A 25,020-nucleotide genomic window follows, 5' to 3' on the forward strand; every position below is an offset into this window, starting at 1 on the left:
ATTCTCCAAAACCTCAGAAAACCGTGCAAATAGGTTCAAAATCCATCAAAATTAATAAATTTAGAATCAAAACAGTGTCACAATGTAATACGAGAATACGGATGTAACATTTCTCACAAAAAAAAATCCACCTAGGAAAAAAAAAAAAAAATGGGCTGTCAGCATCGCATTGTCTTTAAGACGAATAACGTAAGAAATCAAAATGTTGCCAATTAAATTTTTAACAGGGAAAGTTATGAAGTTTAATAGTGGTTGCTTTGATATTATAAAAAAGTTACGAATATTAACAGTCCGCGCGGGTCGTTTATGCTACCCTCCCCTCCCCTACCCAACTATCCCCACCCGGGCTGAATAGGGTGAAGAGTTGGATCCAACAACTTTGATTGAATATAGTGTAATAATAGTATGTGCGCGCTTTCTTAAGATAATATACTAGCTAGATGACCACTAAAGCGCCCTCATTTGCTCAAACTGAGGGTGCTGCTTTGTCCTAGTGCTTCGATTTTCCTTCCCCGGAGTAATCAGTAAGCATGGCGCTAACATCAATATAAACAGGAGATACGGGCGTGGTGTCTAGATTAATTAGCCTTCCAGGCCTAATTACTTTGACAAAAAAGAAGCCCGCACGTTAGTCCAATCTGATAGCATTTTCGAATAAAATTACAATACACCAATAACATATTTCTATTTCTAAATTTTTTGTTTACATCAATTGAAGACTAGCCTGCGAACGAAGACGTATTTCCGGCTGTCGAGATTCTCTCCGCCGAAAAATAAATATAACATAGTTCCTGTTGGTTTGTATTTGCACATGTGTTTGTGATTTGACCCTTGTCCACAGGAAAATACTTATCACATTGTTATTATTATCACACCCGCCCCTCTTGGCTTGGGGAAAATAGTGTCAACCAGGTTACTCAATAACAGGAACCTCCACGTGTTGACAACTATGCTGTTCCAGTTGCAGTGGCCTCCCTCGGACAACAAGCGGGACTGGTTGCGGTGGTAATGGCCTGGGCATGACCTCAGGGTGACAGACCAGGGTAGCAAAAAGCTTTCTGCGAAATTCGCTGTTAAGTAGGACATAAAGGCAGGGGTTGATGGCACTGTTGGCATGCGCTAACAAGATAAAAACGACCTCAGCTTCTTCTGGTAATAAGTGTAATTGATCAGGACGCACGTACCAAAAGTAGTGATTGACATAGACTGGAAACCAGCACACCGCAAACACCACGCATATGATAACCAATAAACGCACCACCTTACGCTTGGATTTTTCAGCGTTGGCCCGGTTGCTTTCTGACACGTTTCCTGGAATTTGACGAAACCACAATTTACGACAAATTAAGGAGTAATTGGTAACTGTTATACAAAGGGGCAAGACGTAGAGCGTGATGAAAACAACGATATGGAAGGTTTTCAACACGCGATACGTTTCCTCGAAGGTAAGATCATTTTGATCTGCCCACGGCCACACCTGTATACACACATGCTCGTCGGCATTAGGAAAATATTTCACTTGATGTAAGAAAACATTTGGGATCATCAGCACAATGGATAAGATCCAAATGATTGCAGACAAGATTTTTGGTTTTCGGAACAACTTCTCTCGCAAGGGATAGAAGATGGCGTAAAGTCTATCAAACGAAATAAACATCATCGTAAAGACAGTTGCTGCAATGCCAATCGGGAATGCATAGAATAAGGCTTTGCATGTAACGTTACCCAATGTTCCTACAAACCATTGCCCACCACGGTAATAGAAGGCAACGGAATAAGGCATCACTGTGAAAGTTAAAAGGAGATCTGCAACGGCCATGTTGGCGATGAAGAGGTTTGTTGCGCTCCTTGACGAAGATTTCTTTAAAACCACAAACAAACCGAAGGAATTGCCAAAGAGGGCAACGAGAAAGATCACTACATATGCTGCCGTCATGCCAATAATGAAATTTGTTGAAATGCCGCGGGATAGAGATGTTGCGACAGTGTGCGTAGTGTTTCTCCCTAACAAAAAATAGATAAAAATAATTATAATTTAGTATCTAAGAAGGAAGCCACGCTTATCACAGACGATTTTCAGTAAGGTCGTCAAAATAAAACAATAAAAAGAAAACAAACAAACCATTAAAAAAATGAAACGGGCAACAAACAGAAACTAAAAAGATAAAAAGGTGCACAACACACTTCTTGATACATTACTCAATACTTACTTTGTAATTTTAATAAAACAGATTATTCTAGTGTTGAAACAAAAGCACAAGAATAGAACCATTACCATTTGCTCCAGTTACATAGGTGACATTCTCGGTTATGTTAAGGAGGTATGTCATCTCTGATATAAGAACCTAAGTGAACAAAAGAATTCCCCTTAATTTAAGAGCGAATTAATATTAAATATGTCGCTTATTGTATTATGTTTTGTTGATGTACATGCACCGTCGAGTGCTCTTCTAAGATGCAGCGAAGTATTTTCAAGCGGTCGTTCAATCTCGTACCTAGAGTCCTCAGGCTCTTTGGCAAGAGGTTGGTCGCTAGGAGAGACTCTGGGGAACTGGAATTTTATTACCGCAGTATATCTGCGGTAAAACAATTTAAACTGTTACGGGACAGCCAATCAAAAATTTAAATTTTTTCGAATTCTCCAGAGTCTCCCCTGGCTCCCACCCGCTGGCCAAAAAGCCTGAGGACTTTGGCGGTCGTTCAGAAGAACTCTTTACCACGGCCTCAAAATTGGAGTAATAAACAATCAAAGGATGACATGAGAAATGCCGACCTTTTATTTCCTGAATTCTTTTCAGGGAAGAATGGACGGTCATTTCGGTTATGTTTAATCTGCATTAGAAAAACGGTTTTGTTTTATGTTTTTTCTTAAAAAACGCGCCAACTCGGCGTATACTCTTATATACCCTAATATACTGCTTTTTATTAAAGGAAACCGATGACGTGACTAATGTCGTTAGAAAGCTTATTGTGCTTAAAATTGTTAAGGGTGATAAAAACTTTCTTTCGGCCCAATTTTGATTCACCTTCACTCAATTAGCCATTTCTCTTGTCAAGGCTTAAAGCCAGTCCTTTTAACTACTTGAGAGGCGATCGAGTCACGATTAGATTTCGGCATGATTCTCTTTGAGCGTCTGATAATGATCATGATGATGATAATGATTTTGATGATGCGGAACATGAAGATATCAACAACGATTAACTGGCCATTGGGTTGAGTTAATAACGGCCATCAAATGCAGAAAATTGCCGTTTTTGGAACTGCACATATCTTAAGAAAAGCGCCATTACTTAAAAGCCGCCCTTGTCTTCAGATATTCGGTGAATCTCCGGCCCAGGGTGAGTTCGTTGCAGCGTTGGTAAATTGTACATGTCTCCAGTTATCGAAATCTTAGGGTGTTGCCTTTAGCGATGCTCGCTTCATATGTCTAAATATCACATCTACTACGTAGGGAGCAGAGTCTTTACTTACAACAGATCCTTTTTTGCTTCGTTGCCGCGGTCAGTTTTTGAGTGGTCGAGGAAGTGTTCGCGGAGCTGTTATATGTCATTGTGGGAACATGTTGGTAGGTGTGTTTGTTATTATAAGGTTGATCACTGAAAATCATAATGGAGCTTCTGTTTCTGTTGACATGCACCAGACATTTTGGAAAACTGTTTGTCTTCCTTGTTTATACGTCAATAACCTATACAATTGAAAATGCTTCCATTAAGTTGAAGACGCGTCTTGAGCAAAGTTTTGTGAGGCAAATTTTTAATGAGTTTATGAGTTAAAGACATCGGAAAATCTTAAGCTTAAATCTGGAAATACGTGCACTAAGGCAATTATTGGCCCCTAAGCATCGGATGTTCTCTTTATAGTGCCTACAGGATATTGACTTATCTAAATTGATAGTAAATAACAACAGATTTATTGGGGAATTTTGCTAGCCCAACACAAAGAAGAAGACTTATTTAAGACAAGGCTTAGAGGTTTTGACCGGAATCGATTTAAAGTAAAATCTACTTTACTTCGACTAACTTTTTATCGATTTCAGCTTTTGAGCGCAGATACACCCTCAATCAATAGGTACAATACCGGTGAATTGACTCTATTTACATTCTATTTCTATCTACAATTTTAAGGAAATTATGCTTCATATTCAGATTTGATTACAGTCACAGAAATTTCGATTAACGCACAAGAAAAACCTCTATGTATTGATACCTTGAAGATTCAATGGATATTTCTGATTATATTTCAATATTTTGCCGGCATAGTAACATTTCCACAAGACGTTTGAATATAAGAGTAACTAGAAGTTGTATTCATGCACGGAACGGCATCAATCAGTTTCACATGAAAATTTTTCAATAAGATGCCTTGTTCCTCTAAACAACGGAGTTTCCTCTGGTGTGCATTTGCGTGTCTAATATAAATCGAAATTCAGCCTGACACGTTTAAAACGGCAAAATAGTTGAATAAATGTGAGGTTACAGATTACGGTATGGTGTCATGACATTTCTAAATGTTGTTCGGGTGTCACACTGTACTCAATGCCGTAGTCGCCTGACGGGATGTTAGTTTTGTTGATGTACATCAGGGGCACCCAACGGATCGTTTCGGTAAATTATCTGTTCGGAAGGCCCTTAATCCCCTACAATTTTCTGGGAATTTTCACCACGAATTTTCATAATATGGGAAATTTAAGGCCTAGTGTTTTCGGATTGATAAAAATGTTGTTTCGGGTACCGAAAAAAGGTCAGCTAAGATTTTCGGAAAGGAAATAAGACCTAAGGTTTTCGGGAAATGGACAAAAATGCCCAACTAATTTCGAAAAGACTCAAGTTCCCCTAGAATGACCGAACAGATAAAAATATTATAGCGCTCCCTAAAATGAAACCTATAGAGCTTTTTAAAAGCCACTCCAGGTCGCCTAAAATAACATTTCAAAGGATCTGAGAGAAAATTGTCTTTGTGTACTCCTTGTACATGCATCGTGGAGTGCTCTTCTGAGCTACAGCCTGTGCGTCACAGGCTGCAGCCTGTAGCTGGTGTACATAGCCACATTGTCTGGTCTATATTGTGTGATGATTCCAAACCGTTCTTCTTGTATCATGTAGCTGAATTATGTGGGAACATAATAAGTAGAAACCGGGTTGGAGTTCATGTTCTCGTAAGAACTTTTAATTTGATCATTTCACATTGTTTTAATCTGCCGAGGACGTCAACTAGAAATGCACTAAAATTTTTAACGTACGTGTCGAGCCACTGCTTTGCTCATTTAATTTTTTTTTATTTTGCTTTGGTTTTGGCGTCCATTGTCATTACCTTCGTGTCTGAGTAACCGGCGTTCACAGCTTCTTTCGAAATCTGGTACCGGAGCAAAGAAACAGGGCAAAATGGAATCTACTAAAGGGAGAAAAATTGAGTGGATCAAAGATTTGCAGAATTGGAAAACCTCCGATGTATTTTGTTATTAAAAAAGGTATGATTTTATACCACCACGGGTCAAGCCTGTCACTCTAGCTTACATGAGGTGTGTACGTAAGATTGCTAGTCGCAATTAGTATTTTGGGTTAATAATGATGACATGCACAGTTGTTTTGACACACTGATGCATCTTGTTCACGGTAGCTCAGTTTCAACTAGCTCGCGTACTATTTAAACGTTCTCAGCGTGGACTTTCCTGCGTGTTTCGTTTTTTTTTTCCACTCACGGTCGAATCCTCCAATTTTTCCCTGTCATCCCAATTTACACGAGAAGTTAAAACGCCAAAACTTAGAAGACCACTCACGGAATAGCTTGCAACGCAGGCTAACTTAAAATATGAATAAATCTTGAAAGTCGATCGCTTCTACTTTAGAACCAGAAGACAGTAAAACAGCCAGAAATAGCAAAGGTTTTGGCTTTTGTTATTTACATTTGTCGAGGAAAGTCTGATATGGAATCAACAATAAACTACATGGAGATATTTGATTGGTCTTCTACGTTACGCCGCTGGAAATGTCTAAGCTACAGTGAGTGAGGTACTCAAACTATTACTTTAATACTTGAGGAAAAGTCGAATAACGTTTTGGGCTTTAATAATTAAACACACTCAATAATATATCTGCAGCTAAATTTTTTTATACATCAGCGGTTTTTGAAGCTTCGCTTGTTGAGTAGTAATTACAGCGTGGATACTAATATCTCATATGGTTCACCAGTAAATTTTCTCCGGGTCTGATTGGTTTAAATTAATCACGTGACGTGGCAGTGATCATCCGTGGAGGGACACAAAGTGTCCATATCAGGCGAAAATGCCCGCATTGATAGTATTCTTTCTTAAACAAATGTCGATTTAGTCTAGAAATTCATTAACAAAAAAGCCGTTGCTTTCCTTGCATTTTCACCCATGTTGTTCATTCGTTAATTTTTAATTTCAAACTTTAATTTGCCTTAAACGTCAACTTGATGAGCTCAGAATATTAACCTTGCGCAGAGTAAACAGCCGAAATTCAGACCATTGACAGCAAAGTTAGGTTTCTTCTCTTATTTTCCAGTTATAAATTAAACGTAAAGAAACATCGAATGCTAAGTAAAATAGTTTTTGGCCTCTATCCTTGGTGACTGTTTGCAAAAATGTTTTTTTACGCACAAGTCTAAAAGATCACGGAGTATTTTATTTGTTCTATGGCTAAAAGGTGATTAAGAGCAATTCTCCAGGAAAGTGAAGCAAAGTTGGAAATGAAAAATTATAACCCCCCTTCAATTTTTGTGTGGAGGTAGGTTACCTTGGGGGATAAACAAAAACAACCATATTTGGATTGGCAGATGTATCGTTGCCATGGTAACCGCACTAGATGACGTCGGCGTTTGGACCATGTTTTGAGCAAAAGTTCTACTCTCAAAAAGTAAAAGTAAACGAGTCTGGTTCTCGGTTGCATGTGAACAATTCAAACGAAATTCACACAGATGGTAGAGCCACTCTCCCAGTTTATAAAATTTGCCGTTAAAATAATTTGGGTTTTATAAACAAGAAGAAAATGCTCCTCTTACTATATTCCCTGTCAGCCATATAGACAAGCAGGAAAAACAAGCACACCCATATCCCTAATTTCTCCGAAAGTACTCTTTCCACATGAACCAAATTAGCAGCAGAGATTACACAGATATTGACGTTTCTAAATATTACAAAACCAATTTGGGGAAAACTATATCCTGGCCATGGGTGCTGAAGACACCTGGGACAATTTGCTAAAAATTGCAAAATTGGTAATTTTGAGGGCTCTAGTATTTGCTTCAAACTGGCTTTAGAAAGAGAAAATCAGCTTCAAAAGTATATTTTATCATCTTGTCTGCTACCTACATTTAGTTAATAAGGTTTTGGCCAACGAATTCGATGAAATATAAATTGATGCAAAACCTACCTTGAAGGTTTTGGGAATTTCTTCAGGATGCTTTCGTCGCGTGGTCCTCTCCAGTGTCTCTCCTTCACACGCTCCGTTTTCTTGACCAAATCTAGCGCAGACTCTAAACTAACAGTTACCCCTATCGAATATCCAGTTTGCCGTGTTTCAGACCAGAGATGATGATACAAGTAGCCCGCATACACTTGACAAAGAATAGTTGACAAGGTCAAAACATGGTCGTAACACTTGCGATTTCTGTCGTCGAGCACCTAAATTCATTAATATTATCCAACCAGGAAGTAAAGTAAATGTGTCGAGATCAATGTACAAAGCAAATGCATGCCATTGAACAATCCAAAGTAACGTCTTTGGCTAAAATCGAATCAGATAATCATATTGCGATAGTCGACAAGCCAAGAATGGTGAATAAACTGAACGCATAGGCCGGAAGTCCGAGAACCACGACGGCTGACCGGATGTAACACAATGTAATGGGATGTAACACCGGATGTAAGTATAATTTATACCTCTTGTAAATCCCCAGCGATGGGGACGAATATCAAGCGAGCTTGCTTGATCGTGATTAACATAAAAAAAACCCTAGTAAAAATGTATGCGTTTAGGCATATCCAGTACCTTGATGCAAACAGACTTAGAAACAGCGCAACAACAATGTACGATACTCGAAGAAAACCACAGTTTCTTTAAACAAATGCTGAGAATATGCATCATAACATAAATCTAAAAACAAAAACAAAGTCAATGAAGCTGAACTACAGCTTGGGTGAAAATTGAAGGCACAATCATAATAGCCGCACCCCCCCCCCCCCCCCCCAAAAAAAAAAAAAAAAAAAAAGATTGCTTTCTAGACTGTGAAAATGCCATTACAAATTCAGCACCCCCCGCCCCCCCCCCCCCCAAAAAAAAAAAAAATAGATTGCTTTATAGACTGTGAAAATGCAATTACAAATTCAGTCATGATTAACTATTCGTGACAAGAGAATGAAAAATTCGCACGTGAAATGTTACATATATTTACCTGCACGTCAAAGAATAAGATCCATTTCGTCGCTGATTTCATCACGGTTTATACCAAGTCCGTAGGCTTGCACGTGCCTGGAAATATCCCTTTGACATTCACTGAGTTTTATATTGTTTCCACTGCACTCACAAACGTCCCTTTTGGTATTTGAAAAAGAGCAACTTTCCATTGTCCCGAGCAGGATATTTCATTCGCACGACGATATGCAAATTTCTTCAATTCCCTTACAGTGTTTTTGATCGACGGCACAAATTTACTTCCGGTCACCCCTCCCCCCACCAAGAAAGACAACAACAAACATCAATAAACAAACAGAAAGAACGCCAAAATTTGGGCAGTTTTATTCTGAATGTGAAAATTTATCGGCCTGGAGAAGACTTGATTTATTTCTGGAGGAGAGGTGGGTCAAAAATTCCAACTTTGTAACTTTGTAACTTTGCAGGCCATCCTTAACATCCAATAAGTAACGAATTAAAAAAGAAAACAAACAAACCCAGGAAACATGGGCGGCTTATGTGCACAAATATCAGGTTGCGTAAAACGATCAGTGAAGCGCTTTTATTTTGTCCTCTTTATTCACCACTGTAAAACAGTCATAAAAAATCGGATCAAAAGTCGTCCTTTTATCCCTCTATCAATGATATATTGTACCAAAAATATCTATAGAAAAGACAATGCCATCGCGACAATGTAGCTTTATCTGAGACTACAAAAACAAACAAACAAAAAGCGCTTATATCGCCTTATAAAGTACATCCGGTCAGCAGTTTTGCTCCTCGCATTTCCGGTCTACATATTCGTTTGGTCGTAAACAACGATTTCTTCGCTTCTCAACCATGCACCACGGAATATACGGCTTAATTAAGCCAAAGACTTTATTCAGAATCGTTGCAGACATGCATTTGCTTAGCTGTGATCTTGATGCATCTATTTAACTTCCTGGATGGATTGTATTGATGAATTATTTCGACACTCGACACACGACTGTGTTTGACCAGTTCGACGTTTCTTTATTCGGGTTAATGCATTATCATCTTTAAGCTAAAAGTAGATGTTTGGTGAGGCTAGCAAGTTAGATTTGTCCTTACCGCTAGAGTCTGTGCAAGATTTGGTCTAGGAAATGGAGCGAGCGAACTTAGGAGAGACCCATACTATATGACAAAAGCATCCTGACGAAATTCCCAAAAGTTGCAAGGTAGGCTTTGTTTCAATTCATATTTCATCAAATTCGTCGGCCAAAACTTAATCAATCAAATGTAGATAACAGGTACGATGATAGAAAATACCACAGAAACTTATATTCTCTATCTAAAGCCTGTTTGAGCCAAATACTGGAGCCCTCAAAATTTCCAATTTTGCAATTTTTTGCAACTTACCTCGCATGTCTTCAACACCCATGGCCAGAATATAATTTTCCCCAAATAGATTTTATGATATTTAGAAACTTCAATATCTATGTAAGCTCTGCTGCTAATTTGGTTTTTTGGGAAAGAGTACTTTCGGAGAAATTGCGAATATGGTTGTGCTTGTTTTTCCTAGTTGTCAAAATGGCTGACAGGCAACATAGTAAGACGAGCAGTGTCTTCTTGATTATAAAACCCAAAATACTTTAACGGCCAATTTTATAAACTAGGAGAGTGCCTCTACCATCTGTGTGAATTTCATTTGAATGGGTTCACATGCGCTCGAGAACCAGACTCGTTTATTTTTACTACTTGAGAGTGAATTTTTTGGTCAAAACATAGACCTCAGGCCGACGTTACCAAGTGCAGTTACCATGGCAACGACACACCTATCGATCAAAATATGGCTGTTTTAGTTCATCCCTCTAGGTAACCTACCTCCACACAAAAAATGAAGAGGGGTTAAAAATTTTCATTTCCAACTTTGCTTCACTTTCCTGGAGAATTGCTCTTAAAGTCTAAAAGAAATTTACATGCTATTTTGCAGTCTTGCACTTTCCCATTTTTTATCCCTCGTCGGATTTTATTATTTTTGTTCCGAATTCGACTTTGTTCATGTAATTTTCTTTTACTAGGGCCCGATTCTCAAAGTTGTTTCTCGTGCAAAAAACCCCGAACGGAAAGGCAATTGTTGTTATTTTTTTAAGCTAAATGTCAGATATATTCATAATTTTAGGCAACATATACCCAAGTTTTAACTAATAATTCGTGCCTAAATCGGTTAAAACAATGAGAATAAGCTCTTATTCACCCAAAAGGTTTTCGGGTCTTTCGCAAAAGGGACTTCATGCCGACCCTATTCTCAGAAAGAGCGTTACTGAACTACTGACAAAATTTAAGACGGATACTTTAAATAAAATTTGTGATAATCTTTTACTGATACCACAAGACTTAATGCTACCCGGCATGGCAAAGTTTTCATCAATTTTAAATTGCTCGTGTGTCAAAGGTGAACAGGCGTTTGTCGATGACTTTGAAAAGTTATGTACATTTGCTCACATCCATGAGTTTTTCTTGGTCGCGGCAGCAGTACTAATCTTTTACAAACGACAGAGCAATTTTCGCTATCAAGCAACTTTGTCCATTAATCCGCGTGAAACGTGCATTCTATGTTTTGAACAAGACACGCTACAGAAAAATTTTTCCAAACTTTTACATAGTCAAAGTTGTCATAACATAAATACCGGTCAAGGAAACGTCCTGTTCAATCCTGAGACGACTGTTGTGCCAATTTTTTATTTATTATTAATTTTTTTTACAACAGAAACTTACCTAGGGAAAACTTCACAACCTTTTTAGGACTCAGCAACATTAAAAAAATGATGATAAAATGTTTTCCCGCTAAAAACCACAACAACTCAGTAGTGCCTTCAAGAGCCTCATAATGTCTGTCTTTTAAATTACCGGTAGTATTTTCGATTTCTTTCGGACGGCAAAATTCTTTAGCGATTTGTAGAACCCTTTGACAACAAGAAAGGATATTCATTTGCAGCCAAATCACATTTACCTTAATTGTCAAATGATGACTTAACAACGATCTAGCTAAAGACAACTGCTTGGCCAACAGGGGTGTCGTCTTTTTTTTGGTAACTTGGCAGTGGATAAGTGAGTGTAGCATCGTAAAGTGTAGTTGACAGTTGTAGATGAGTTAATAGAGGGGTATAGATTATTGGCCAATTAGAAACGGAACTTGTTTCCTATTGGTCATAATGCCCATAACTTAGTGTGTAATAAACCAAACCCGAATTTTCAATAATCGAACCATGTCAGAAGTCTATAAGTGTAGCTAATTATAGAAAGATCAAGCTAAGTGTTTTTTTTTTCTAAGTAACTAGAAGACATTAACTTGCTGTAATTGCTGCTTTATTCCCAGAACGTACTGAGAGTGTCTTGCTACAATTCCATGAAGCATGGCTTAAACGCCTTCCAAACTAAAATATGGCGTAACGATTTAGACAAATTCGGTGCAAGACTATTATTACGCACAGACCAGGGGAGCAAGATATTGAAATTACCGGTTTCGTCAACATCTGTAAATGTATCCGGCACTGTTCCTCTTTCTTCTTAGAGAAACAACGTCTGATCCTGACAGCGCTTAATCGAACGTAAAAGCATTCTAAAAGGGTTTAGAATTTCTGATACTCCATCACTTAAAACTGAACAAAAGTGGCTATTTACACCTGGTTCTAAAGGGCGCAGAATTTCTGACCCACCACCACTGAAAACTGAACAAAACCGGCTAACAAGGAAATTAAGAGGAAGCAAAAATTTGTAGAAATTTGTATACTATTTGACAGTCTTTCACTCTCCCACTTCTTTTCCATTGTCACATTATTTTTTTTTCTGAATTAGACTTTTTATACGTTTTTCTTTTAATGGGCCCTTTTCTTAAATGTCCCGATAACTGAAAATTATTTTTTGTGCCGATAACCCGAACGAAGACAATTGTTATTTTTAAGCCCAATGTCAGATATATTCATAAATTTAGGTAACATATCCGCGAATTTTAACCAAAAATTCTTGCTTTATCAGTTAAAGGAAATAAAACGAGTACTTCTTTTACCCAAAAGGTTATCTGGTCTCTCGAAAAATGGGCTTCATGCCGACCCTATTCTCCGAAAGAGGGTTACGGACAAAATTTATAATGGCGTGTATATACTATCAATAAAATTTAAGTTATTTTTTGAAAGATACGACACGTACAAGACTTATGCTACCCGTGCATGGCAAGCTTTTCTACACTTTCTACCTGCCCGTGGGTAAAGGGCGAACAAGCGTTTGTTGATGTCTTTGAAAAGCTATGTATATTTGCTCACAAAAACGAGCTTTCATTGGTTGTGGCAGTATAGTAGTAGTCTTTTACAAACGACAGAGCAATCTTCTCTATCAAGCAACTCTCTCCCTAAATGTCATAAATTGGCTTGAAGCGTGCACTCTATTTTTTGAAGGAGACTTGCTGCAGAAAAATTTTCCAAACTTTTTCATAGCCAAAGTTGCCCCTGAATATAAATTACGGTTAAGAAAACGTGCTGTTTTATCCTGACGCGACTGTTCTGCCATTTTTTTTTTACAACGGAAACTTACCAAAGAAAAACCTCAAAACTTTTAAAAATTATACATTAAAAATAGCAGTATTAAAAAATGATGATAACTTTTCTTCTGTGTTAAACAAACGACTAAAAACCACGACAACTTCGGCAGTATTTTCTTTTCAGCCTTATATTATTTCTGTCAGTTAAATTGTTATTTTCGGTTTCTTATGGACGACAAAATTCTTTAGCGATGTTTTAAACACTTTTCCAACAGAACATTCATCTGCTGGCAAATAACACTCACCTTCGGCAAATGATGACTTTTCAACGATCCAAAAAAGGATGATTTTTAGCTTAAGACAACTGCTTGGCCAGCAGTCATGTCGTTGTTTTTGGTATCTTTTGACTATGGATCCTAAGCGAGTGTAGCTTCGAAAAGTGTAGTGGCAGGTGTAGATGAGACAATAAAGGGATTGAGTTTATTGACCAATTAGAAACGGAAGTTGTTTCTTATTCCCATAACCTAGTGTATAATAAGATAGACCTGTCAAGGCAGACCTGTTAATCTATTGGACGATGTCAGAGTTTGGCTGATTTCAGAAAGCGTAGGTTTTCTCTTGTCTAAGTAACTACGGAGCATTAATTTCCTGTATCTGCTGTTGGCCACCAGAATTGTTGTGTACGTTTTCTATTCCTTTCTGAAAACGTGCGACATTTGGAGTGAAGAAGATGCTTGATCCCCTCATTCCCGGAACGTAGAGTGTGTTGCTACAATTCCGTGAAGCATCCATTCGGCTTATGGCAAATTGCACCAACTTGTTATTATTACAACTCACGATAGGACGGATAATTAAAAATGGCCACAGCTGCGATATTGGGAAGCTTTAGTAAATTGCCACCGCATACGTCACTTCTAAAACAATGATTAATTTCGATCTTTTAACTTCTTGACATTGCGGTTCCTCATTAGGGTTCTTACGCAACTACGACGGCAACGGCAACGAGAACGTTACCTTTTCACGTTGTGTTAATCTGCCGAGGACGTCAAAGAAATGCAATAAAATTCTTAGTGCTTGTGCATAGCCGCTGCTGTTGTTCGCGGTAGCTCGGTTTCACCTAGCTCGCGTAGAATTTAAACGTTCGCGTGGATTTTACTGAGTATTTGTTTTTGTTTTTTTTTTTTCACTGGTCGAATCCTCCAATTTTTCTCGGTCATTCCAATTTACACGAGGAGTTAAAACGCCAAAACTTAGAAGATCACTTATGAAATAGCTTGCAACGCAGACTAATTAACAATTATTCATCGAAGTGGAGGTTAATAGTGATATGGATATTCGCGGCGAGGTAAATATCCATCACTTTCACCGACACTGAGGTGAACAATTGTTTTAGTATATACCACACAAGCTGAATAACTAGTGGACCAAAAAGTTATTTTATTTCTGACACTATACCGACAAATAGTATGGAATTTTAAAATCTCGCGGGCCACGCGGTAAGTGATTTCTTATTGTAGAAAGTTCCTTCTCGCTTTCTTGCAAACAAATAAAACTTTTGGAGACGCTTGTTTAGTTCCTACAGTGTCATTTCTTCATTTTTTCGGTGAAATTCGTCTTGTTGTTGAAACCATGCTGAAAAATATTAGATGTTTCATTGTTTTCGTTGCAATTTTAGTGCTCGGCAGTTTTCGTTAACAAGGGTATTTTCATTTTTCACTTTAGAATATGAGGTTGAAAAGATTAAACATCTTACCATTTAATGCCGTCAAACCAAAAGTTGTTGCTATATATGTATATATATATGTATTTTTTAACAGCCACCTCGTTTATCGAAACATTTTCCTCTTAAGTAACCGTGGCGAAACAGGAAGCCATCTTGCTTCTCTTCGGCTGCTCGGTGAATAGAGGTGAATAGTACTTGGCTAATCACCTCCGAGCTAGCCAATCAGGGAGCGCGAAAAGTACTATTCTCTTGTGTGGTATATACTAACTTAAAATACGAATAACTCTTCAAAGTCGCTTCCATTTTAGAACCAGAAGACAGTGAAACAGCCAGTAATAGCAAAGGTTAAGTTTTTTGCGGCATTATTTACATTTGTCGTGGAAAATCTTATATGGAATTAACAGCAAACTACATGGATAGATATGTTTGGTCTTCTAAGTTACGCCGCTGGAAATGTCTAAAATACAGTGAGGTACTCAAGCTATTAAAATACTTGAGGAAAAGTAGAATATAGTTCATGTATTTTGCTTTAATAATCAAACACACTCAACCATATGTCTGCAGCTAATCTGCAGCATGTTTAATAGTAATTACAGCGTGAATACAAATATCTCATAGGGTTCACCAGTAAATTTTCTCCGGGTCTGATTGGTTTAAATTGATGACGTGACGTGGCAGTGATCATCCGTGGAGATACATAGAGAGTCCATATCAAGCGAAAATGCCCGGAATGGTAGTATTCTTTCTTAAACAAATGTCGATTTATTCTAGCAATTCATTAACAAACAGTTTGCTTTCCTTGCATTTTCACCCTTTATGTTGTTCATTCGTATTTTTAATTTCAAACTTTAATTTGCCCGGCTTAAACGTCAACTTGATGAGCTCAGAATATTAACCTTGCGCAGAGTAAACAGTTGAAATTCAGACCATTGACGGTAAAGTTAGGTTTCTTCTCTTATTTTCCAGTTATAAATTAAATGAAAAGAAACATCGAATGCTAAGATAAATAGTTATTGGCCTCTATCCTTGGTGACTGTTTGCATAAATGTTTTTACGCACGAGTCTAAAAGATCACGGAGTACAGTCAACTCTCTCGTAAGCGACCACCCTTGGTGCACGACAAAGTGGTCGCTTACGGGAGGTGGTCGCTGACGGGAAAGATCAACAAAATGAGCGTAATTTTACCTAAGCAGCTAAATTAGGCAAATACAAACTAATTTATTTGATTTTTTCACATTTATTCATTCTTCTGATGAAACTTTGTATAACATTTCGGAACAGATCTGTCCTGTTTACCTACAGATCTAATTATAGTCATCTTCTCTGTCTGTAAACTGTTATTATCTGTCAGCAGTCTAGGATAGCCTCTTAAAGAATTGAACTTTCGTCTTTTTTAAATTGTTCATTTATCTTTGCCTGAATGTAGCGAAGCGAAATGAAACAAAAGATAAATGGTTTCTTGAATTCCCAAGCACAAGTGCATTTGTCGGCAGTGTGTTTTAAGTGCCGGCGTGAGATTATGGGAAAAAAGTGTGATATGTAAACTAGCAAGTATATATTCGCTGAACAGTAAACAAGTTTCATTGTGGATTTTTACAAGCGGACAGTTAAATTTTGTTCTTTTTTATTTTTTGGTTAGAATCCTGTAATCCATTTCCTCGTAACGATTTTTAGTCGTGCTTTCCTGATGATTGACAGTCATTATAAGTGGTTTTGTTTATTCAATTTACTTTGGCCGCATCGAACATATAGAGTTTGTTTAATTTTTTTTGGTGTCTAAACAGTGTAAACAGTTGTTTTTGTCTTGTGATTAGTTGATTAGTTCAATAAATGGGCTAAGAATTGTCTGCTTATCCCGCACCGCATTTCTGGCTGTCAGTTTTTTTGGGTGCGGGGAATTCAAGAATAATGATTTACTAACGATCATTCGCGATTATGTTGGTTGGTCGCTTACCGGAAACAGAAAACAAAAGAATATGTGTAATTTCTGGCCTAGAAAATGGTCGCGGTCTCCTAAGAAATTGAGCGGTGGTCGCTTACGAGAGAGCTCTTGAAACAGTATTTAACTGAGAAACAAAACGGTTGTTTACGAAGTGGTCGCTTACGGAAGGTGGTCGCTTACAAGAAGTGGTCGCTATGAGAGAGTTGACTGTATTTTCATTGATGAATTGACGAGAGTGTTATCATTCTTAGATAACGGGATGCTAGCAGGCTTGAGGCTAAAGAGGATCAGCATCCTCATTGGGCAAACAGGAAGAACGAACAAAAGTGAATTTATAGAAAATCTGACAGAGAAAGCTCGTTTGTCCAAAGGCTCCCTGTAACAGGCTGTCTTTCTGTTTTCATTGACATGCAATATGTTTTATCGTTCATCAATAATTATGAATGTAGTTAATATTATTCTGTTAGTTTTTTTTTATAAATTTCATTTTATACCTCAAAATATTATAGGTTAAGAACTAATTGCTAACAGCAAAAAAAAAAAAAAGAAAAAAAGAAAAAAAACCCCGTTTCTTTCACCGGTCTGTACAGACTGTGCACTTTTAAGTTCGCAGAAACCGTGACTATAAGTCCCTAGAATGTTAGTGGTTATCGTCTTTTATCCAGCAACGAGTGCTGGAGAGAAAAACGCTAGCCTTTGTGATTGTATAACATCGGGAATACAGCTTCCTTGAGCCTCAGCGTACTGTATACTAAAATAATTCTAGGACAAGTGTTGAGAGGACCCGGGATTCGGACAACCTTTCGATATCTAAATGGTCGTTTTTCCTCGAATAAATGTTGGGGGGGGGGGGGGGGGGGTCCTGAAATTCGGAAAACTTGTCTTTAAGTCAAGTTTAAATCGTTTTCTACGGATAAGTTGTTGAGGGGGTCCGAAATTCGGAAAACCTCTAAAGTTAATAATAATGATCGTTTTACCTCGGATAAGTGTAGAGGGGGTCCGAAATTCGGAAACACCTCTCAAGTTAGAAGTAGTGATTCGTTTTCCTCCACTAAGTGTCGAGGGAGTCCAAAATTCGGAATTTTTTATTTGGAACAGTACACTGTATTCTTGTTATTAGACTTGCTCGAAATGCAATAAAATGGTGTGATTTTGACGGAATTGTCATACTTTAAACCTTGCCTCTTATGAACTTGACGGAAACCAAATTTTCCTCTAATGAAATGTCCTACTTCGCACGGATTGGCAAAATTCTTCAGTGCATTGTGGTTGTCTTGCACCGAATTTCTCTAAAATGTAATGCCACAAATTAGTTCGGAACGCGTTTTCCCCTCCAACTTTTGACAACCTTAAAACTAAGACGGATCTGTAACTGGTCAAGCCAATACCCCTGCCTTTTGCCGCGGCAAGCCTGCTTAAACCCTTGATCTAACCACTTACTGAAATCATCAGAATGTATATGCTTTCTTCAAAAAAGCGTTCCCATTGGTTTGGTTCTTATTAGGTTAACTAGCTACATGACCATGCAGTATAACGTCAACAGTTGCTCAGAAAGGGTTGATTTCCTTTCCCCGTTTCCATCACGAAGCTTGGCAAGCCTGATAACAATGTCGAATAAAATTACAATTCACTTAAAACATATTTCTATTTCTTTGCTTTGGATAAAAACTGTCAACCAGGTTACTCAACAACAGGCCCCTTTAAGTGCTGACGATTATGTTGTTCCAGTTGCAGTGGCCTTTCTAGCCCCGGACAACAACCGGGACTGGTTGCGGAGGTAATGGCCTGGGGTCTTCCTCAGTGTGACGTGTACAGACTAGAGTAGCGAAAAGTTTTCTAAACGCAGAGGTTGTTGGAACTGTTGGCATCGCCTATCCAAGTTATAACCAACTGGACTTCCGTCGCAAATGGGTGTACTTGATCAGGCCGGACGAACCAAAAGTAGTGATTGACGAAAACTGAAAACCAGGACAGCGAAAACACCACACCATTGTTGCAAAATAAATTTTTAACAGGGGAAGTCAAACGTTCTTCCTAGATGACCACTATAAAATATCATCAGTGGCTCATAGGGTGCTCATTTGTTCCGGTATTTTGCTTTTCCTGCTCCGAAGTAAACAGTAAGCATGGCGTTCACACCAGTAGGAGTAAATACGGGCGTGGTGTCTACATTAATTAGCCTTTCAGGCCTAATTACTTTGACAATAAAAGCCCACACGTTTGTCCAATCTAATAACATTTTCGAATAAAATTACAATACACCAATTAACTAATAGTTATAGTTCTAATTTTTTTGTTTACATCAATTGAATTAAGACCTGATTTTCATAAATATAAGATAGTTTCTGCTGGTTTGTACTTCCACATTTGCTTTTGATTTGACCCTCGTCCACAGGAAAATACTTATCACATTCTTATTATTATCACAACTGCCCCTCTTGGCTTTAGGAAATTCTGTCAAGCGGGTTACTCAATAACAGGACCTTCCAAATGCTGTCGATTATGCTGTTCCAGTTGAAGTGGTCTCCCTCGTACAACAAGCGGGACTGGTTGCGGTGGTAATGGCTTGGGCGCGATCTCAGAGCGACAGACCATGGTAGCAAAAAACTTGGTGCGAAATTCGCTGTTAAGTAGGGCATAAAGGCAAGGGTTGATGGCGCTGTTGGCATGGGATAACCAGAGAAAAATCAACTGAACTTCCACCCGTAATAAGTGTATTTGATCAGGCCGAAAGTACCAAAAATAGTGATTGACGTACATGGAAACCAGCACAGCGCAAACACCACGCATACGGTCACCAACAAACGCACCACCTTACGCTTAGATTTTTCAGCGTTGGCCCGGTTTCTATCTGACACGTTTCCTGGTATTTGACACAACCATAATTTACGACAAATTATGGAGTAATTGATGCCTGTTACACAAAGGGGCAAGACGTACAGCGTGATGAAAACAACGATATGGAAGGTTTTCAACACGCAATAAGTTTCCTCGTAAGTGGGGTCATTTGGATCTGCCCATGGCCACACCTGCGTACAAAAATACGCGCCCTCAGCAGCCTTATATTCCACTTGAAACAAGAAAACAAATGGGATCATCAGCACAATAGATAAGACCCAAATGATTGCTGACAAGATTTTTAGTTTTCGGAACAACTTCTCTCTCAAGGGATAGAAGATGGCGTAAAATCTATCAAATGAAATAAACATCATCGTAAAGACAGTTGCTGCAATTGAAATCGCGATGGCATAAAACAAGGCTTTACATGTGACGGTACCCAACACTCTTCCAAACCATCTAGTATCACGGTAAAAGGAGGCTGTGGAAAAAGGCATCACTGTAAAAGTTAAAAGGAGATCTGCAACGGCCATGTTGGCAATGAAGAGGTTTGTTGCGCTCCTTGATGAAGATTTCTTTAAAACCACAAACAAACCGAAGGAATTGCCAAAGAGAGCAACCAGAAAGATCACTATATATGCTGCCGTCATGCCAATAACGAAATTTGTTGAAACGACGCCAGAGTGGGATGGTGTGACCGTGAAGTTTTGAATGTGGTCAGTGTGCGTGGTGTTTGTTCCTAACAAAACTAAAATAATAAAAAAGATATTTATTTTAGTATCTAAGGAGGAAACCAAGCTCATCATAGATGATTTCAGTAGAGTCCTCAAACTAAACAATTATATATATATATATATATAAAAAAAACAATCAACAAGGAGAAACAAAAAAGTTAAAAAGGTGCACAAAACGCCTTTTGGTAGATTACGCAATACCTTATAATATTAAGTACGCAAATTATTCCAAAGTTGAAATAAGAGCATTAATTACCATTTGCTCTAGTTACACAAGTTAAATTCTTAGTCAAGAGAAAGAGCTCTGCCATGTCTGATCTTAGTACCTGTGTAAACAAAAGAATTCCTCTCAAATATAGAGCAAAATATTAAATTATTATTATATTGTTTATTGGGTTAGTAAATTTTTATTCCCACAAAGTTCTGGTCGTTCTCTTCTTCAGCGGCGCTCGTTTGAAATAGCATAAATTGGTTAAGAGGAAATTGGAAAATTCTCTTGCGATAGAAGCATTTTGAACAATCGAAATGTTTTCTTCAGATTAAGATAAAAGGCGCCGAGTAAACGAGTGTCTTAAAGGACCCTAGTCAGCCACCGCCATTTTCGATGCCATTGAAATTAGTGATATTGCATGGTGAAGCGAAATCTTATTGCTTTACTGTAAGTTGTGTTCCTGAAAGTACGTTTCATTATCTTTAGTAGTTTCAGCTAAGAGTGATTTGGTTCATTTTTGACATGCTCCGAATAAAATATAATAGCCAAACTCTCGCATATAAAACAAAAACCAATGTGTGGCCGACTAGGGCCCTTTAAGAGGTAGCTTTATCAAACGATAATTGTGGCAATTCTAAGATAAAGTGCCTGGATTGTTCTTTAGTACAAGGCTCAAGTTCATTAAACCCCGACAGAAAGCTTTTTCTCTCGCTAGAGATAACCATATTTGTCTTTCAAAATTTTGTGTGGACGTCACTAAGATTGAGAGAAATTGTACGGCTCAGCTGCTTGAGATAGAAAAATAAACTCACCTTCAGAAATAATTTTTCTGAGTTTTTTTTTTTTAAATTAAGAATGTTAACAAAAGGCGCCAAAAGAATTGCCTTTGTAAGAATCTTGTTCCCAGGGTCCTCTCTCTTCCTCACTCGAGAAAGGATCCGTGTGCTGTTGATCACGCGACTACTGTCGACAAACTTCTCTCCAATCGGATACACTCCCTCTATTTGCTTGTTCGCAAGAGCCGAACAGGGATTTTCAATTAGGCACAAAATCAAGAGAAATGCGAGAGATTTGGCGCACTTTAATGCCGTCTGCAAAATTATGATCATCCGGGTTAGTCTAGTCCTGAGAAGGACTGTTTGAGGTGACATTGACTGACGTTTCGACAACCTGAGTGGAGGTCATCATTAGAGTCAAGTAAATTGTGGAACGTCAACAGATGGTATAAATAACTTTGAGTGTTGACCTGATTGATCAGCGAAGTCGAGATGTTATTGGTGGTTTGTCAGTGTTGAATGGCGTTTGCTTAAAGTTAGTAAACCAGCTTTCCAGCGTGAATCGTTAATAGTAATTTGTACTGTACGTAACGCACTAATGGCAGAATGCCAGTCGATTCTGTGATTTGTTTGTAACTGTTGTTGAACAATGTGATTTTTGATACCACCATTTGTAGTTGCTCGTTTGTGTTCAGTCATTCGTATTTTCAAATTTCTGCCTGTTTTTCCATTATAAGTGGCCTGGTAGTCGCAGCATTTGATCTTGTAAACTGCTCCCTGTCTGTGGCTGGGTTCGTCTCTGTCCTTTACGTTCTTTAGTAGTTGTTGCAAAATAGTGAATAGATGGGTTTGTGAGATACATGGATGTTGCAGAACTGTACGTAGGATCCGTGCAATAGTTTCAGAAGTGCCTTTGATGTAAGGTATAGTCGCCGTAGTGAAAGGGGGCGTCGCAAATAAAGTCGTGTCTAATAAAGTCCTTGTCATAGTAGTTCTTGTTGAGAACGTTGTCCAAGTACTTGTTTTTGTCTCCAAAACTATCAGATGAGTCACAAACCAGTCACGATTGCCTTGTCATAGTCATTTCTGTATATGTGAGAATTAGGGATGTAGGATGATTGGTCCAGTAGTCTGTCAGTGTGTGTTGGTTTTTTCTGGAAACCATAGTACGCAGTTTCTTGTTGTTGTCACGGGTAACTAAGCAGTCTAAAAAAGGTATTTTACCTTATTCCTCGATCTCCTTAGTAAACTGCTGTATTAGAAATGACTGCTAAATGATCCCTAACCTCAAAAATTCATTTAAACCGTGAAACGGTGGATATGTTTATTTTGTATTAAAAAAGCGTTTTTGTATGGTGTTTTCTCTTAAAACCTTCGCCAACTCGTCAAATTAGTAGCTACGTTTTCTCAGGAAAACGATCAGGTGACTAATGTTATAAGACAGCTTATTGTGCTTAAAGGAGATAAGAAATTTCTATCTGCTCAATTTTGATTCATTGTCATGTTTTGTTAAAGCTGTCTCGAAATTAAAACCGTTTTTTCTCGTAAAAGCCTTAATCCAGGCCTTGCACCAAGCGATCAAGTCCGATTAGATTTCTGCATGATCCTCTTTAAAATTCTGATGATGATGATTATGATGCCAATGCTGCTTCTGGTGCTGCTGATGATGATGATGATAATACAAATGTTTAACATGAAGATATCCACAATCCTAGTGGTGATCGGGGCATTGAGTTTAATCAATAAGAGTGTGGCAAAGAACTCCAGCGAGACATCAACATCCATCAGATGAATGCAAGAAATTCTCCCTTTTTGGAAGTGATCATGTCTTACTAGAAGCGCTGTTACTTAAAAGCCACCCTTGTCCTCAGATATTTGGAGTATGCCCGGTCCTGGATGAGTTCGTTGCAGCGTTAATAAATTATCCCTAGTTATCCAAGTCTCAGGGTGCTTTCAGCGTTGCTCCCTTCTTGCTTACTTACTTATTTAATTACTTACTTTACTTTATCCGTCCGTTTGTACCATGGGGAAGGGGGGGGGGGGGTGGGGGAGAGGGGGTGTCGCGAGAAGGTGAAGCCTTCGATCAGTCGCAAGTCTGAACGCTATAACAAGGGGGATGGTGTGTATCCTCAGACTGTCTTGGACGCCCCACAGGAAATCCTTAGTTGCTTCGTTTACGGGTCAGTTTTTGATAGCTTTAATAATCTCTTTTGGTGAGAGTGGTAGAGGAAGTGTTCGTGAAGCTGTGATATGTCATTGTGGGAACAAGTGGGTAGCTGTGTTTTGATCATTGAAAATCATAATAGAGCTTCCGTTTTTGTTGACTCGACCAGACATTTTGGGAAACTATTTGTCCTCTTTGTTCATACCCTACACAATTGACAATGCTTTCATTAAGCCAAGCTGGAGGACGCATCTTGAGCGTGAGTAAATGTTTGTGGGGTAAATTTTTAATCAGCTTGTATAAGTTTTAATTACATCTCCTTCAGAGTTAAGGATATCGGAAAAATCTGAGGCTTAAATTTGGAACTGAGCAAATGTTTGTGGGGTAAATTTTTAATCAGCTTATATGAGTTTTAATTACATTTCCTTCAGAGTAAAGGATATCGGAAAAATCTGAGGCATAAATTTGGAAATTCGTTCAGATTATTGGCCACTAAGTATATCGGATGTTGTCTTTATAGTGCTGCAGGGTATTGATTTTCCTTAATTGATAGTTCATAGCAATGTATTTATTGGGAAATTATTCTTGCCCAACTCAAAGGAGAAGACTAAAAAGACAAGCCTTGAAGCTTGGACCGGAATCGCATCAAAGTAAAATCTACTTTTGTTTAGACAAGCTTTTTATCGATTTCAGCTTTTTAGAGCAGATACGCCCTCAATCAATGGGAACAATGCCGGTGAAAGGAATTTTTTTACCCTACGACTTTAAGGAAAATTATGCTTTATTCAGATTTGATTACAGTTAAATCAATTTTAATTAACACACTAAAAAACCTTTTATACCGACTATGAAATAAATGCCAGGTGAGGAATCGGTACCTTGATGATTCAAGGGATATTTATTATTTTCCAATATTTATGATATTAACAAACAAATCGAGAAAGACATTTAAATTAGACTTTTGAATGTGAGAATGACTAGACGATGTATTCGTGCACGGAATGACATAAATCAGTTTCACATGTAATGTAAAAGCAAAATTCGTCACTGACGGTGGTACCTCGTGCCTCTACTAACGGAGTTTCCTCCGGCTCGCGTATATTACCTCTCCCGTGTTCAAGTTCTCTGCGGCGAACCCCACTTGGGCAGATAAAGTAAGTATCGGGGCATAAATAGAGGGGGCATGAATGAGGCCGATTATTAAACATTTATAGCTTTCTTGTTTTGATCTAATTTTGTCTCCTGCCGGCTCCACCCTTGTAGTGAGGAGAAGTCTGGATCAACTATCAAGATAAGCGAAAATGAATCTGTCTAGTGCCTTCACTTTTCAAAACAAAACGATAAGCTGACTAATTTTAGAGTTTCAAGAGCACATAAAATACAGCAATGATTTATGGGGGATTTATGTAACTCAGTTACATGGCAGATGGCACAACTTTCGAAAATAGGTTTTGTTACGAGTGATTTTGCGTTTCTCTTTAGTTTTCGAAATTATATTTAAGAACTAGTCTTGGCAAGTGCGTTTCAAAATCTTTGCATTGAAATAGATTATTTAATCAGGTAGTAACAATAGTTTGTTTTGAAACGAATATCAAATCGACTTGTACTTAAGAACAGAGAAAGCGAACGTTCTCGGTTGCATGAACAAATGTAGTGATTTGTGTTTCATCGCTCGATATTTTACTTGTTTTCGTTTTTGCTGCTTGATATTTAGCTTTTTAT

At 38.1% G+C, this 25,020-nt stretch overlaps 1 protein-coding gene and 1 pseudogene across 2 annotated transcripts; both read right to left on the reverse strand.

Annotated features, from left to right (window-relative positions):
* Positions 1-803: 803 nt before the first annotated feature.
* On the reverse strand, positions 804-13,304 carry LOC146448420 (orexin receptor type 2-like). Of its 2 annotated transcripts, XM_085102588.1 has the most exons (3): positions 13,216-13,304; positions 2,276-2,345; positions 804-2,004 (listed from the first exon to the last, which is right to left on the reverse strand). In XM_085102588.1, exons 2-3 carry the CDS (start codon positions 2,328-2,330, stop codon positions 914-916), a joined length of 1,146 nt encoding a protein of 381 aa, XP_084958714.1. In that variant the 5' UTR covers positions 2,331-2,345; positions 13,216-13,304; the 3' UTR covers positions 804-913. The 2 variants fall into 2 exon arrangements, with proteins under 2 accessions (XP_084958714.1, XP_084958715.1); XM_085102589.1 differs by lacking the exon at positions 13,216-13,304 and having other exon boundaries at positions 2,276-2,563.
* A 5,737-nt stretch (positions 13,305-19,041) lies between these two features.
* LOC146448421 (G-protein coupled receptor 83-like) lies at positions 19,042-20,135 on the reverse strand (annotated as a pseudogene).
* Positions 20,136-25,020: the final 4,885 nt, after the last annotated feature.

This window comes from Pavona decussata, unplaced genomic scaffold (assembly GCF_977016875.1).
Source record: "Pavona decussata unplaced genomic scaffold, jaPavDecu1.1 SCAFFOLD_931, whole genome shotgun sequence".
Classification (NCBI taxonomy): Eukaryota; Metazoa; Cnidaria; class Anthozoa; order Scleractinia; family Agariciidae; genus Pavona; species Pavona decussata.